This window comes from Sphaeramia orbicularis, chromosome 21, assembly GCF_902148855.1.
Source record: "Sphaeramia orbicularis chromosome 21, fSphaOr1.1, whole genome shotgun sequence".
Classification (NCBI taxonomy): domain Eukaryota; kingdom Metazoa; phylum Chordata; class Actinopteri; order Kurtiformes; family Apogonidae; genus Sphaeramia; species Sphaeramia orbicularis.
In genome coordinates, this window is record NC_043977.1 from 43,927,571 (window position 1) to 43,943,554 (window position 15,984).

The 15,984-nt window shown below is 34.8% G+C and overlaps 1 protein-coding gene across 1 annotated transcript in view; it reads left to right on the plus strand.

Annotated features, from left to right (window-relative positions):
- The first annotated feature begins 12,400 nt into the window (after positions 1-12,400).
- The window catches only part of LOC115413063 (TGF-beta receptor type-2-like), a 26,595-nt gene continuing 23,011 nt past the window's right edge, over positions 12,401-15,984 (plus strand). Inside the window, exon 1 of the mRNA XM_030125819.1 lies at positions 12,401-12,506. Within this exon, the coding sequence (XP_029981679.1) occupies positions 12,452-12,506 (55 nt within the window). The 5' untranslated portion in view covers positions 12,401-12,451. The remainder of the gene's footprint in view (positions 12,507-15,984) is intronic.

Genomic DNA, 15,984 nt, shown 5'->3' on the forward strand with positions numbered 1-15,984 from the left:
GAAAAGAAAAGAAAAGAAAAGAAAAGAAAAGAAAAGAAAAGAAGCAAACATCGAATGTGTTCAAATTTCCAAAAGTCAAGTTCAGTGATGTACCGTTACATCATTACTCCACCAGGGGGAAGTAAAGCAGTGCGGAAATTAGTACTTTTAAATAAATAAATAAATAAACTATTGAAAATATATGTGTATACAAAATATTGAGAAATTTTGATCAAGATGTCAAAAGGAAAAACAAATAAATTAACATAATGCACAGGCTTACAGACACAAAGAAGAAAAGACAAATAATAATAATAATAATAATAATAATAATAATAATAATAATAATATAAAGATCTAAGGAAAAACAAACAAAAAAAATCAGAGAATAAATTCAGTCCATTTTAAAGAATTCTTTATAAATTGTCAGAGTGCTTGTGCTTTTCTTGTTAAAGATAAATTCCACTGATTTCAGATATTTTTCAAATTCAGTTATAAAGACTTTAAAATTTGGGCATGTTTTGGCATATTTACTTTTGTGTGTGTGAAATTTTCCAAATAAAATGATCAAATTAACAATAAATTCAAAATTATGTCAGTCATTGAGTTTTCACATGGATATGAATGTTTTTCCAGTAACTGAGACAAAAGTCATATTCAATCCCATGCACCTTTATACTTCTACTTTACTACATTTGTCTGACAGCTTTAGTTAATAGTTTCATTTATGATAAACTAAAGGATCAAGTCTTCCTTTATGAGATAAAACATTCTGCTCCTTGTTTAGATAAACCCTATGGAAACCTCTTGGGTTAGGCAGAGAATGTATAGTCATTTAGTTTCCTGAGAGTTCTGAGTGCTAAGAGTTCTCCTAAATCCTGATGTTGCCAGACCAGTAAAACAATAACATAAGAACCTGTAAATAATGACAACTCCAAGTTTTCTCCTTGTTTTAGTGTAAAAAACCTATTAAATTATGAAAATATTTTCATTGCACAAAAAAGATGTGAATAACCTGGAAAAAATAATGAAATTTCATTTTTAAAAATGAATGCAATTTTAACAATATTATGCCTCAACTTATCATTTACACATGTGCATTACACTAGAGCTGCAACCGATTAATCAATGAGGTGCTTGAAGTGAATGTAAAAATTCACGATTCGATTAATCAAGTCAAATTGATTGAAGGGAAATATTCCATTGCAGTTTTTCCTGAAATGAAACTTTTTTGTGCGTCACAATAAGCGTCCGTGTGAAACACAACAGTGGAACCAATGTTTAACAGCAGAGAAATGAAGGAAACAAAGCTGTGATTCAGGAGCATTGTGATTGAATGATTTTTTTGGATCACTTTGAGTCGATTAATCGGTTGCAGTTCTACATTACACACAATGTTACCCAAACATTGGTAAGAAACATTATATTATTAAAATTTTGGAGTTTGGACCTAAAATAAGAACATTTTCTACAATAAATTGTCTCAGCACATTATTAACATAATTTACAGATCACAGTCTAATCTAAAAATACACAAAACATTTAGTAACAGGTAGAATATTGTTAAAATTGCACATTTCATGTTGTTCATATTTACTTTTGTTTATGTATTTATTTGTATTCTATTGTGAAAGGATAGTTTGTTCATGTAAATATTTTGATAGTCTAATTTTATTTATTTATTTATTTATTGTTTTCAGAAACTTTTTTTTGTAGTTGTCATTATTTATAGGTTATTATGCAATTCTTTTATTTGAGATCACATTGGTCTTTATGTAGAACCTGAACTTGAATGATTTTGACATCCTTGACTGTTAATGTCTTCAGTGTAATTTTTTTCACTTTCATCCCACGGGCTGGATTGGAACCTTTGTTGGGCTGGATTTGGCCCGTGGGCTGAGTGTTTGATAGCCCTGGTTTAGAGTTCAGTATGGTGGCCCTAAAGTGCAAAACATGAATGCAGAGAAATATAAATGCAAAAGAGAAATACGAACGCAAAAGAGAAAACACAAATGCATTTGTATTTTCTGTTTTGCTTGTGTGGTTTGCATTTCAGGGCCACCGTACCACAGGGTCCCTACTGGTGCCCCTGCCTGGCTTTAACATAAACTGTTAACCCTTTATAGGGCATTCATATACAAAAATACAAAAGTTTAACCTTCGTATGTTATTGGAGGACATAACAACACTGTATTCCTTTTGTGAAATTGTTCTAATTTTTTATTGTCATGTAGAAAAGCAAGGTCAATCAAGTTACCATATTTGGTTCCTTGTTTGTAAGTGACAAAAAAAAAGTCTAAGAAGTATATATAGAAAATACAAGAAAAACACATGTAAGGTGAAAGGAACATGTATTTTAGAACATTAAAACATCACTTTTAGAACATTAGACCAACATAAATGCTAATCCAGACCCCTGTCCACATCCACATTATCCCTTCGAACATCATTCCTTACATTAGTACCATTACTTCATGGTACCTAACAAAGCAGGTCCACTCACTGTTCATGCAGAGGTGGACCTTACAGACCCTGTAGACCACATTGGACCTCAGATTGTTGACTCACTGTCCTCACTGTGACTGTTGCTGTCACTGTCTCGTAATGTGTGCGGAAATTACCATAACTGGTCACTTGCCCAATAAGGGGTTTGGTTGTACCTGGCACTTACACACAAAGACACTGACAGACCTCAGCAATGAAACTGCAGCAGCAGCAGCAGCAGAGAAACTGAAAGTATCAGTTAACATATCAATCTCATTACACTGGTATCGATCAGTGTCAATATCTATGTTGATATGGATATTATTGGATTAGTCCGCTCACCACAAGTGTTAACTTTATTTAACCCCACATCTGCCTTTAGCTACAGACTGACTGTGTCGCAGTGAAAAACTGAGTCAAGTAGTGACAGAAGACAACCCAAATAATAAAAAAAAGACAAGCTGTGAGGATAAAAGTAGAAATAATGCAGCTACAGGCATAAATAAGAAGTTCACCACTCTATATGTTAACTAGCTAGTTTGTTCAAACAAGTGCAATTTATCACTCAGCTGTGAAACAAAAGAAAGAAAACACTGCAGTTAGAAAAGGACCTGTTAATATAAACCACTTTAGACAAAGGAATGGAGCATTTGTATTTGAATACTTCACCTGGTGAGAAAAAGGAAAGTGTTCATCAATAGTCTAGGCTAACAAATATAGGCTAAATTACTTTATCTTTTTTATGTTAAATGTGGATTCTTTCAAACAGGAATTAAAACTTAACTTAACCCAGATCATTCATCTTTTTTTTTTTTTTTTTTTTTTATAGGTACACTATTAAAAAAATCCTGTTGTTTTTACAGGATTATACTGGTTGTCAGTACAATCTGTTAAAAATACAGTAGAAATGTAAACAGCTTTACAAGATAAACTGTAAATTGTCCAGTCAAAAACTGTTGTAATTTACAAAAAAAAAACCAAAAAAAACTACATCTTAAACCTGTAAATCTTGTAGCCATTTTCTGTTGAATTAGCATGATAATACTGTTATCAAAGTATTTCTTTCAGTAATATGAACATTCAGTTGTTGTATATTTTACACAAAATCCCTTTCAACTTGACTGAAAAATACTCAACATTGTTTTGCTGTAAAAACTTCAGTATGAGACTGTCATTTAACTGAATTTTCCTGCAAACTTAATATTTCTTTTTCAAAATTTCCTCTGAAGTGTATTAATGATACTTTAGAAATACATACATTCCTGTTCAATGAATTTTATCCAGTATCAAACTCAAATGTAAAATATAAAACTGTAAAGTAATTTTCATCACCACAATTGCTCAGTGAAAATAACTATATACATTACATGCAGATTGGCCACTTCTATCTTACAACTATTAATTAAACTGCAGCATGGAGTAGAACTATTAAAAACATAGTTATAGTAGACAGTTGAGATGAAAAAAAAAGAGCCAAAAACCATCTTATCTTTCCAAATATTTATTAATACAGTGAACTAAATGTCCTCACTCAAAATACATATATTTAAATATATATGATATGTACTTCATTCGCACAGAGTATAATCGTTCTGTGCACAGTGAAAAATACAATTTGCTTCCTTACAGATTGAACATCTTTGACAATGTAATTTAATGGCACTGCCTTGTAACAGAGGTTTGACTTTTGACAGAAATGTGAAAAAAAATGTAACAAAACCATAGAGGGCATATGAAAAACTAGAGAAAAGACTTCCCTTCTAAAACAAATGTTTAATGTACAACTAAAACATTTAACCCTCTATTAATATTAGAGCATTTTCTCATTGGAATAAGTTTACCAATATGTTCAAATAAGCCCTTCAACATCATATTACAAATGAAAAACAAAAGGAATCACAGCATAGAAACTCTGTAATGATAAAAAATAAATAAGCAAACATTCGAACTGTGGATCACAGTTTATTTTAGTCCATGTTCAGACATCACACCACTCATGATCTGAAAGTTCCTGAATTAAGGTAAGGACTCGCGGGTTCACGTGAAGACGGGATGTGGATGTCTTCTCAACTTTAGTGCCCCTCTCTGGGTTGATGGAGAAGAAACACCTTAGGAAAGAGAAGAAAGACATAAAACAGTAGTATTAAGAAAAGTACTAGTATTAATAAAAAAATATATATATAAAGATATCGTCATTCACAACCAAGCTATCAAGCTATTATTTAAAGCAACTTGTAATAGTGAAAAGGTAAGATGACTAGTCCCCTAACCTCGGAGTTACTACTGCAACAGCTTAATGTTTCAATTCAGTTCAATTCAAAAGGACACACCTTTGCAGAAACTCCAGGGTTGATGTCAGCGCCGATGGGTAATGGATGTTGAAGCAATAATAGCTCCCAAACATCATGCACAGGGCAGAAATGAAGGAAGGGATGTTATCATGTACAATTTGTCGATCCACGCTCAGCATGAACCGTCTGGAGGAAAAGCAGGATCGTCCTACAAAGAAAAAAAAACAAAATTAGGACACAATTTTCACCAAATGAAAAGAGATTTTGTTCTTGAAACATTTAGGAAAAAACAAGTATATGCTTTTTCTAACTTTTAAGATTTGTAAGGACAGAATCCACACAGAAATCAATGTGTACAGGCTAAGAGATTAACTTGCAGCTTTTTAAGGCCACACAAGATCTTATAACAAAAAACACTGCAACATGAATTTGAAACAAAATATGAATTTGTTTAATACAAGAGAGAATGACTAATGTAATGGACAGAGTTTCAGGTTGTCAAGTTTCTGTGGCAACACAGTAGTTTATTAATCTGATTATTATATTTTAGATTTTTTTGGGTTAATTTTTGTTTTGTACTTCATTATTGAAATATCTGATTTGTTGTAATTTAAGTTGTTTTGTAAGTCAAATAAGTATTTGTAATAAGTAAGTTTGTCCTGGTCAAAGGTCATGTACAGTCATGTGGCCTCAACACGGAAGCAAAAGGACAACGCGGGAGGAAAGGACAGATCTGGCGGGTCTGAAGTGAAAACTATACCCCGTCCTATTTTCATGTTGGTTATCCAGGTGAACACAGTAACTTTTAATTTATGTTTACAGTGTTGTGTATGAGTGGCATTTAAGTAAAACTGTTTAATTTTCTGTTTGTATTTAGTTTTCACGGTGTACCACCTATCTTCTGTGAAGAAGAAACTTGCTGTGGACATCAGTACAAAGTGTGGAAACATTTAATAACCAGCAGTTATAACTAAGAAGAAAAGAAAAATCTGAACTTACCACATAACAATGGTGGGTTAACTGTGTGAAGTTGGTGTTTACACAATGACATGGTACACTTAAGATCTGTAACATCTGATCTAGCAGTAACAGAAGGTGCAAGCACGTTGTGAACCCAATAAAAATGAGTCTTAAAAGCTGCATAAGTACAAAATGTCTGCCTGCAGTCACTGCCAACACATTTGAATATACAATGTGGTTCATTCCTGTGAACTCTACAATGTAAGACATAACCCCTCAAAGTATGCAGTATTTTGTTGAAAAAAAATGCCAGGTAATCATTTTAAGCAGACCAAGTTATCATCAAACCACCTGAACTTAAGGTACCTGCCAAAATGTCTGCTTGAAGTGGCGCCAACACATTTAAAAAAAAAAAAAAAAAAAAAAAAAAAAAAAAAAAAAAACACCCCCTCTAGTTTTTGCTGCGGAAAGGCAGCAACTTCAACAGACACCAACATTTTAATAGTTTCATCCCCCCCCCCCCCAAATAACCTCCCATTCACAGCACTGACAAACTCAGAAGCTCAACAAAATGCTGCTGAGTAACCTGAAAAAAAAAAAAAACCTCAATGTCACTAGCATGTTTGACTGCACAGATGGCAGGTAGCGGTTCAGTGAAGAAAGCTAGCGAAACCAAACGGGAAAAAACACATCATAAACAGAAGATACACACTGTCAAGCATTTCAAACTTTGAAGGAAATTCTAAGTGTAATGGGACTAGTACAGAGGCTGAACCCAAAAGCAAGACCACTACACAGACGTGAAGTCGAGTGTGTTTATTGAACACTTTAACAAAGGGAAAAACACAATACAGAATAATCAATAACTCTGTGACGCCGCCGAGTCCGGGGCTTGACGTCTGGGCCATGAGTGGATTCAGCTGGCGACCAGCATGGCCGAGCCAGGAAAAACCTAACGAAACCCCGACTAGGGACAAACAAAGGGAGGTCAAAAAACAGGCCAGGTCATACATGGGAAAGCAGATCATAAGGCAACGGTACATGAGGGACAGGCAAAAACTCACGGTCAGTAATCCAGGTGCAGGGTCAAAACACAGGTAATCGGTGGAGGCTGAGGTATCAAAGGGAGTAGGCAGAATCGGAGTCGGGTAAACGAACCAGGTCATAGACGAGCAGGCAGAACAGGAACGGGCAGAATCGGTGGTCAAAAGACGAAACAGGTCACAACGGGCGGGCAGACAGACTGACAGGATCCAAAATGCTGGTAAGTGAGCACACAACTGTAGAACACAAACTGGCAACTAGACAGGGGAAGACACAGGGTTTAATACACAAGAGGGGCGGGAAGACAATTGGACACAGGTGGAACACATCAGGGTGGAGTCAGGTAATCAGCACAGGTGAAACAATCAGGGAAGGGAAGTAAAGACACCAGACATGACACATGAGGGAAACTTAACAAAATAAAACAGGAAGTGACAGACAACAAAAAAGACAGACAAATCCAGACAATGTCTGGAAGCCGACATGACAATTAGCTTACCAGCACTATCCCACTCGTATTCCTCCACAGCACAGTGTTGTCAGCACTTCCCAACTAGTGATGTGACATTCACGAATGAATCGAATCTTTTGAATGGCTCTTTGAAATGAACGATGGGAACCGAGTCTTTGTAAAGAGCCATTCATTTATTTTTATTTTTTTTTTTTTTTTTAAGGAGGGAGTGTCCGATTGCCTGTCAATTTAGCGTCACTGGGGAGGCATTGGGCAGGAGGAAAATGTTTGAGCAGAAAAAAAAGAGTGCTTGTGCATGTCTCATGGCAAGAAGTTAGCAAAAAACAACAGTTTGAAGCGTGAGGTGAGTGTACTGGAGGAGGCGGAGCTGGAAGACTAGTCGAAACCAGTGAAAAGTTTGAGAATGAGTGTGTGACCACCTGTGAGTAATGAGCCAAAGAAAAATGTTATTTCATAAGAAAATGTTTTATTTTCTTCTTCATTTTTAGGCCACAGACTAGTCCACATAATGTACCGTGATGTTTTTTGTCAAATTCCACCATTAGCCTAATGTCACCTCTCATGTCACGCATTTAGCCCACACATTTTAACTAACTATTCTTTTTTATGGTAAGATAATATTTACTGCCGCGCCAACTAAACACCTTTAAAATGTAATGTCAATCATCATATGTAGCCTATTTAGTCATTAAAACATTGGCGTTTCAAAATAATACAAAAAAAACAATAAAAGAGCCAGTCTTTTGAACGGCTCTTTCCAGTGAACGGCTCCCTTCAAAGAACCAAAAGTCCCATCACTATTCCCAATAGTAGCAGACTTGTACACATGAGAGAGCGTGCGGACATGTCACGTGAGCTTTGCAGAACTGCTTCCGCTCCCTTGCGTTAAGTCCATGGTGTAATGAAACAGCTGCAGCAAACTCTGCTGCTCACTGATTGGATGAGGCTGAGCTCATGTAGTTTGAAATTCAGATACAGGCATTTATAGAGGGAATGCAGATACGTCACTTCCCCCCTGGGCCACGCCCCTCTAAGTCAGACTGAGTGGCAAAAATAAACCAGCTCAACATGGTAGAGCATAGCAGTAACTACAGCGAGACCCGGAAAAATGTGGAATATAACAAGAAATTAAAGACAATTGGACTGGACATGGATCCATACAAGCTATCAAACAACAAGTGGTTTACTAACATTGATATGTGGCTGGAAATCACGTATCCTGACATTTATATGAACCTGATTTCAACGCCAGGAAAATCCACAATGCAAAGGCTGAACGCAAACAAAAGACAAAGAGTTGTTGACATCCTCGTCATCGTTAATTAGAGGATTACAGCTGATGAGTGCTTTCAATTCAACATACTATTGTTTTTGAGGTTTTCTGTCAGTGAAGACGTATTTTCTTGGTGGTGATTGCCAAGGTAAAGGCCCAGCAGTAGTGCTCACAGTTCACTACTGATTTACTGGAGTTGAACCCTTAGTACTGACCCAAGTGAGTGGATGATCTACTGGTACTTTTGATTTTTAAGTAGAGTTCACATCAAATACTTGATACAACACAGCTACAACAGCTTTGTGCTAGAGTACCCCCTTATTTGGAAAACTAGGTTAGCCTCAGTTTAAGATAGTTTACAAATTATGTAGAGCACAAGGTTCAGAATCACACAACTGAAGACAAAAACGTTTCAGTTATGAAATATAGAACTAAATGAGAGATGCTAACGTTAAGAGCTTTACTAAGACGTAACGTTAGCCAAAACAATATGTAATTTAGGTATGATTTTGTGCAAGAACACAGCATAAATTAACGTTACCTGACACAAAATGGCAACCACAAATCCAGGTTTCGTTGCCTGGATTCCAGTTATTTCTATGAATTGCAGTGATCCATCTGCTTCTTCTGTCTTTGGCTTTAGGTCGCCAGTAAAACGATAGCTCCGAGTGGTTTTTAAACCTATTTGTGCAATCAGTGGCACAACAGCTCTTCCCCATTTTTTAGATTGTTCTAAAGTTTTCGCAGTATTCAAGCCAAAGCCACTACTCATCTCCCTCTTTCTGCCACTCAGTGGACAAAACCACGGTGACTTCCGCTAGCGGTGACGTCACATGCATACCCTCTATTTATGGAATATAAAGAAATACACGGATCAGGAACATTTTAATGGAACACTCCAGTGTTTTGAACCACTAGCTATTAAAAGTAATTTTAATATGGAGAGTTTAGTTCATGATTTTTTAAAATTTACTTCAATTTTAGTTCTTACTCTTTTCAAAACAGATGTACCACCTGTTTATTTCAAACCAGGGCTGATATACTGATCAATTTTTCAAATAAATTACAAAAAGTGAGATATTAGTGTATGCAGTTTCGTTTGGGTAAAATGCTCTTATACAAAGGATCACTAATTGTTAAAAACTCCACTTCCTGGTTGGGGAGGGGCAGGACCTCACCTCACCTATCAGGCCACACCCAACCATTGAAGAGGAAGGATCAGGCCCAGCCCATCCTCTTTTCCTTTGTTTGACTGGGAGCATGCGGCCCGAAGAATGGACTAAGCCTTAAATGCATTGACTGGATAGATGCATATCTGAGTGAGTTATATTTTGTGTTACTGTTACTTGAATATCCTTAAATATGTTTAAAATTGTTTTGGTAATAGAGTTCTTGTTTCCCTTTGTTTAAGACTCAAATCGTCTCATCCATGTCATCATCTGAACCATTCCACCTGTAATAATTCTGCCTGAAGAGAAAATAAAACCATAAACAGAATTCCTGATCAGTTTCATATCTAACCGTATGCCAATGCAGAAGTTTTAATTATTCCATCGCAATCTACAGGGGTTGGACAAAATAATGGAAACACCTTCTATGATGCTACAATGTTAGGTGTTTCCATTATTTTGTCCAACCCCTGTACCTTGCAATATCACCCTTCATAGTTTTTACACTAATTACTAATTATTTGTGCACAGTGTGAGTGCTAATAAGTTAAAATGACTGAACTGACAAAAGATGCCTGTTATTTTAACACTGTCATATTTAAATTTTAACAGTATTGTACTGTTGTTATTTTTTTTATTTATTTATTTATTTTTTTTTTACCAAATATTGCTGTTAAGTGAACACTGCTTCATTGTTTTTTAATTTACAGGTTTTTAATGTCATGATTTTACAACATTCTGCTGTAGTAAATTTTACAAACTTTTTTTACAGTGTAGTTTATTTTATTTTTTTCAGTCTGTAGCTTACATGTATATATTGTTATCTGTATGCATACATGCCTGCTGAGAAATAAGACCATACACATTAGCCAATATTTTCTGTTCATATTAGTTCATAATTGAGTGTGTTATCATTAGCATTAGTGAGTCAGAGACAGTGAGTGGTGGGTGTATTGATTCTGTGAAATCAATATGTCAGTACTCACACAGTACTCGTTTGAGGATCGATTATGTTAATAAAGTATCAATATTAATTAATAAATGCAAAATACACCCGCCTGTGTCATGTCTGAATCTTATAGGGTAACTTACTTAAAGGTTTTGTACTGACACACCCCCCGGCAGAATAACATCGAACTAGTCCATCCATGTCATGTGACCAGAAGTGCAGTGATTCCAGTTAGCTGTTTTTAGCCTGTAAGCAACAGTTCAGTCTGCAGCTGCACATGTCTGGAAGGACAGCATGGCTGAGAGGAAGAGGAGTGTGGTGTGGGTGTACTTTACACCTGTGGATGAAACTATGCCAAAGTGTCGTCTGTGTAGTAAAACTGTACAACACTGCAACAACACCAGCAACCTTTATAAACACCTGAAAATTAGCCCAGCTCCATCAGAATTGCAGTCGATATTTGTCTTTTCTAACTTCGTTTTGTTATAAAATGTGAAATGAGTAATCTTGTTGAAAAAATTATCAAATTATCATTATCATTGTGTTTTTTTAAATTCATTTGTATTATTTCTTTATTTTTATTTAATTAATGTGTCAAATATTTATTATTTAGGCCTATGTGTTTTATTTTGACATTTGCATTTAATTTATATTTATTTGTGTTATCTCTCTCTCTCTCTCTCTCTCTCTCTCTCTCTCTCTCTCTCTCTCTATATATATATATATATATATATATATATATATATATATATATATATATATAGCTATAGCTATAGATAGATAGATATACACAGTATATTTCAATTAATATTTATGTTAATTATTTATGTGTTTTTCTAAAATTATTTCATTGCTTAAAAAATGGCCACCAAAGGTGGTGCACATTAACCCTTTCATGCATAATGTCCACATTTGTGGGCACATAGTTTAAGCTCACTTTCCAAAGGGTTTTAAAGGCAATTTTCTCCAAACCACATGGGGGCAGTGTCTATAGACCCTAGGCAACACGATGAAAAAAAAGTGTCATCTTAGTTTTAGAATTTTTACTGCTCTGTGATTTCATAAAGTTAACCTCCTAAGACCCAGCTATGGGTTTTAGAGTTTCACAGCTTTATATATATATTTTTTTAAAAACTGTCCACTACAAAGTATATTCCATAAAATGTAAAAAAAAAAAAAAAAAAAAGCTTCTGAAAAAACTCTTGCATCATGATGTTTCCAATACAGGCAATTATTTAATGGTAAAAAAAGCCAAAATTTGTACTTTCCTTGGTCTCAGGAGATTAAATATCTTCTTAATAAAACCATTATTTTTAAAAATTCAAAATGCATTTCAATTTTAGCTAATGTTGATGAATAAAATCAATCAATAAAAAAAAAATCGAGATACCTTTTTTCATAATTCATGCATGAAAGGGTTAAAGCTGTTAAATGGATAGTATTTATGTGAGATGTCTTAAGTGTAACATTTTAATACTAATAATAATTAAAAAAAAAAAATCCCTTCACGTATTGGTATCGGTTATCGAATATAAATGCCAAAAAAGTAATCGGTTTTCAACAACCACTGTGAGTCCGTCCGTGGGGCTGAGCCGTGAACAGTGGGCTCCTCCAGGCCGACACAGAGGCAGCACAAGCGGCAGCAGCAGCAGCGGTGGGAGGGGCTAAACCACATCTGGATGAAAAACATCTGGAGTGCCCCCCACCCCCTCCCTTCCTCCTCCTCTCTCTATACATGAGTGTGTGCTGACACCGGGGCTGAGGACAGACCGACTGGCGGACCGACAGACGGAGCCTCCGTGAAGTTTTTCCGGCTGACTTTGCCCGTGGATGATGGCTCGGTGCTGGAGGTTTTGGGTCGGGCTCCTGGTCCTCCTGACTGTCTGTGAGTACTGCCCGGCTCTCTCCATGTCTCTGTCTTTGTGGAGTTTTTTTTTTTTTTTTTTTTTTCCTCTGTTTGACTTGGTGCTGTTTGTGGAGCTGTGGAAGGCCAGAGAGAGGGGATGATGAAGTGGGGGGAGAGGTTTTGTTTTGGCCCTGCAGACTTTCTTTCTTTCTTTCTTTCTTTCTTTCTTTCTTTCTTTCTAGTAACTTAAGTTTGTAACCTTTTTGTATCGACACTGTTGTCCATAAAGTTGGAATAATTTTCTTTTCAGACACTTTTATTCCTCTTTACACATCAGTAATCACCTTTGACCAGGTACAATGTTTACTTAGTCTCTTGCTAAAACAAAACAATAAATTTGGAATTAGACCTTTGCGCAGTGCTATAGTTTGTTGAGTAATATTGGGATTATTATTTATTATCAGTGCTTGCACTGTGACGTTTGGGAGGCAATTAGAATAGAATAGAATAGAATAGAATAGAATGCCCTTTATTGTTGTTATACTGAATGTACAACAAGACTGAAGATCTTTTTCAGTGCAAACAGGTAATTATAGATAAAATATAAGGTGCAAAATATATACATGATAAAGTCCTACAAGACAGTGCAGTTAGCGCTATATACAAATATGAAGATAAAAGGATAAATAGAGAATATAAAAAATGTAAAAATGCACAGGATGGTTGAATATTTACAGAATAATTACAGTGCACAGGGTGATTAATGCTCACAGATGAATATATATTACACGAGAGAATGATTGTATTCCATGGGAAGAATGAATATTTGTTACTAATGTCTTGAAGAATCTAATTTTAATTACCTGTAATGTAACTTACTACATATGATTACTTTGTGAAGTGCCTTGACATAAGCATGTATTATAATCAGCGCTATGTAAATACACTGCCCATACAGTTGGAATTATTTAGTTTTCATGTATTTATTCCTATTTATACACATCAGTGATCACCTTTGACAAGGTTTAATGATTACATATTGAATACCAGTTACACTTTATTTACCTAAGTAAATCATATATGTGGCAATCATTTAATGGAAGAGGTAAAAATATTTATTCCAACTTTATGGGCAACATTGCATAAAAAAATCGATCTATTTCAGTCTACTTAAAAAGCACAGGGTGGGGAAGCAAAATTTACAATATTTTGAGGCAGGGATTGAAAGACAGTGTATGACCAACAAGTTTATTGAAAGTCATGAGAATTTATTTGCCACAAGAAAATTGACATAATATAAAATGTTTTTATTCTATGTGTCCTCCTTCTTTCTCAATAACTGCCTTCACACGCTTCCTGAAACTTGCGCAAGTGTTCCTCAAATATTGGGGTGACAACTTCTCCCATTCTTCTTTAATAGTATCTTCCAGACTTTCTGGTAATAGTTTTGCTCATAGTCATTCTCTTCTTTCCATTATAAACAGTCTTTATGGACACTCCACATATTTTTGAAATCTCCTTTGGTGTGACGAGTGCATTCAGCAAATCACACACTCTTTGACGTTTGCTTTCCTGATTACTCATATGGGCAAAAGTTTCTGAAAAGGTATGGATAATAGTGTTAGGTATGATTATGACATCAATATATGTTTGGTTTCAAAACAATTGACGTAGTGCCTGCTGAGAAAAAACAACTAAATGTTCATTGTAAATTTTGCTTCCCCACCCTGTATAGTATAACCTTAATTTGACTATAAAATTTACTGTAAGAAATCATCATTAATCAGTCTCTTTTATACCTTATAAAAACTCCAAAAGTGACCCAGATTCATACCACATTGTTGCCCATAAAGTTGGAATGAAATATATGTTTACCTTTTCTTATGAAATGATTATTACAATGTGATTTATTCTTGTAACTGGGGCTCAGTATGTAAGCACTGAACTTGGTCAAAAGTGATTACTGATGTGTATAAACAGGAATAAAAAGAGGAAAGTGTCTGAAAAGAAAATTATTCCAAATTTATGAGCAACAGTGTATATATGAATTTAATTCTTAAAACTATTGGCACAAATTGTCATCATAAGGCCTCCTTTTACTGCTTACTCTGGTTTCTATTTTAATTTGTTTATATACATTAATACAAACAAAGAAAACACCTCTACTATTGTATTTTTTTCTCATAGTGTATTCTGAGCCCACAACAGGAGTCAACGTGATACTGAACTATGAGGTTGTATATTTATCTCCACAAGCAAACACAGGAAATTCTCCATTATTTTCTTGTGAAGTAAAAATTAAAGCTACTGTAAAGAGTAATTGGTTTGCATTTTGTCTGAAAATCTAACCCAGAAAACAAATGTCAGAGCAACTCTCATTTACTCTGAAAGCCAGACTTTTTTCCTCCAGCTGTGACAGAAAAGATGAAAACTGTGAAGAAATCACTGAGTCAGCTTAGATTTTGCCATAACAATAACGTGTGGTAAACAGCCAGAGCGAATTGATTCAGCCTGGGCAGATGTGTACGATCAGCAAAGGAACAGAGTGACAAACAAACACATCTTGCGCAATCTGGGTCTCGATGGTTTTAGCTTTTAGCTTTTTGCTGTTAATTCTCATTTTAAAAGTATTGTAGCAAGGTGTAAAGTAAAGAGGTGAGATGTGTTATCGCTAAATACTGTCAGATCAGTCAATATTGTAAATATGAAATCTGTTTTTTATTTTAGTTTAAGAGTTGAGTTTTGGTTCTGAGTAAATGTTGAAGAGGTCAGGTTGTGTTTTTTTTTTTTTACTTTGATGTAGTGTGCAGCATACATAGAACAAGAAATGGTACCGAGCAACAAGATTAAAACAACGTAGAAGATATAACAAGGCGACGACATAAAGTGTTTTTTAAAAAAACGACACAATATATAAAAAAAGGCAATATAAAAGACACAGAAAGAGAAAAACAACTTAAAAGACATAAGATAAAAACAAAAGTCTAAATTTAACAAGGCGATAATGACAATAAAAATGAGGGAATAATGGCATAACGTGCAACAAGACAAATACAACATAAAATACACTAGTACACAACAGTAACATCAAAGATTTAAGAAGACGTACTAAGACAAAAACAAACTTGCTGTCACTGATTTTGTGATTTTTTTTTTTTTCATTTTCTTAATTTTTATTGACAGCTTTTGCAATATAACATAAAAATGCAGAGTGTTCACATTTAAGACGATAAAAAACAACATAAAAGATGTTTATCACTGGTTTTAAACTATTTTTTATGGCCACTATAAGGCAAATTGTAAAGCTGCATTTCAGAATATCTCTGAAATTCACAGGTAGAATATTCAAAACAGTTGTAATGAATTGTAACACCTTATTTCAATTATACACAAGAAAAATAAGAAAATGTTGAAACGGTTTTACCTGGGAACAAGAGACAAATGTTGCAGTACTAAACAAGGATGAGTAATGTAATGTCCATGCAGTACTTTGTATATTAATATTACTATGAGTATT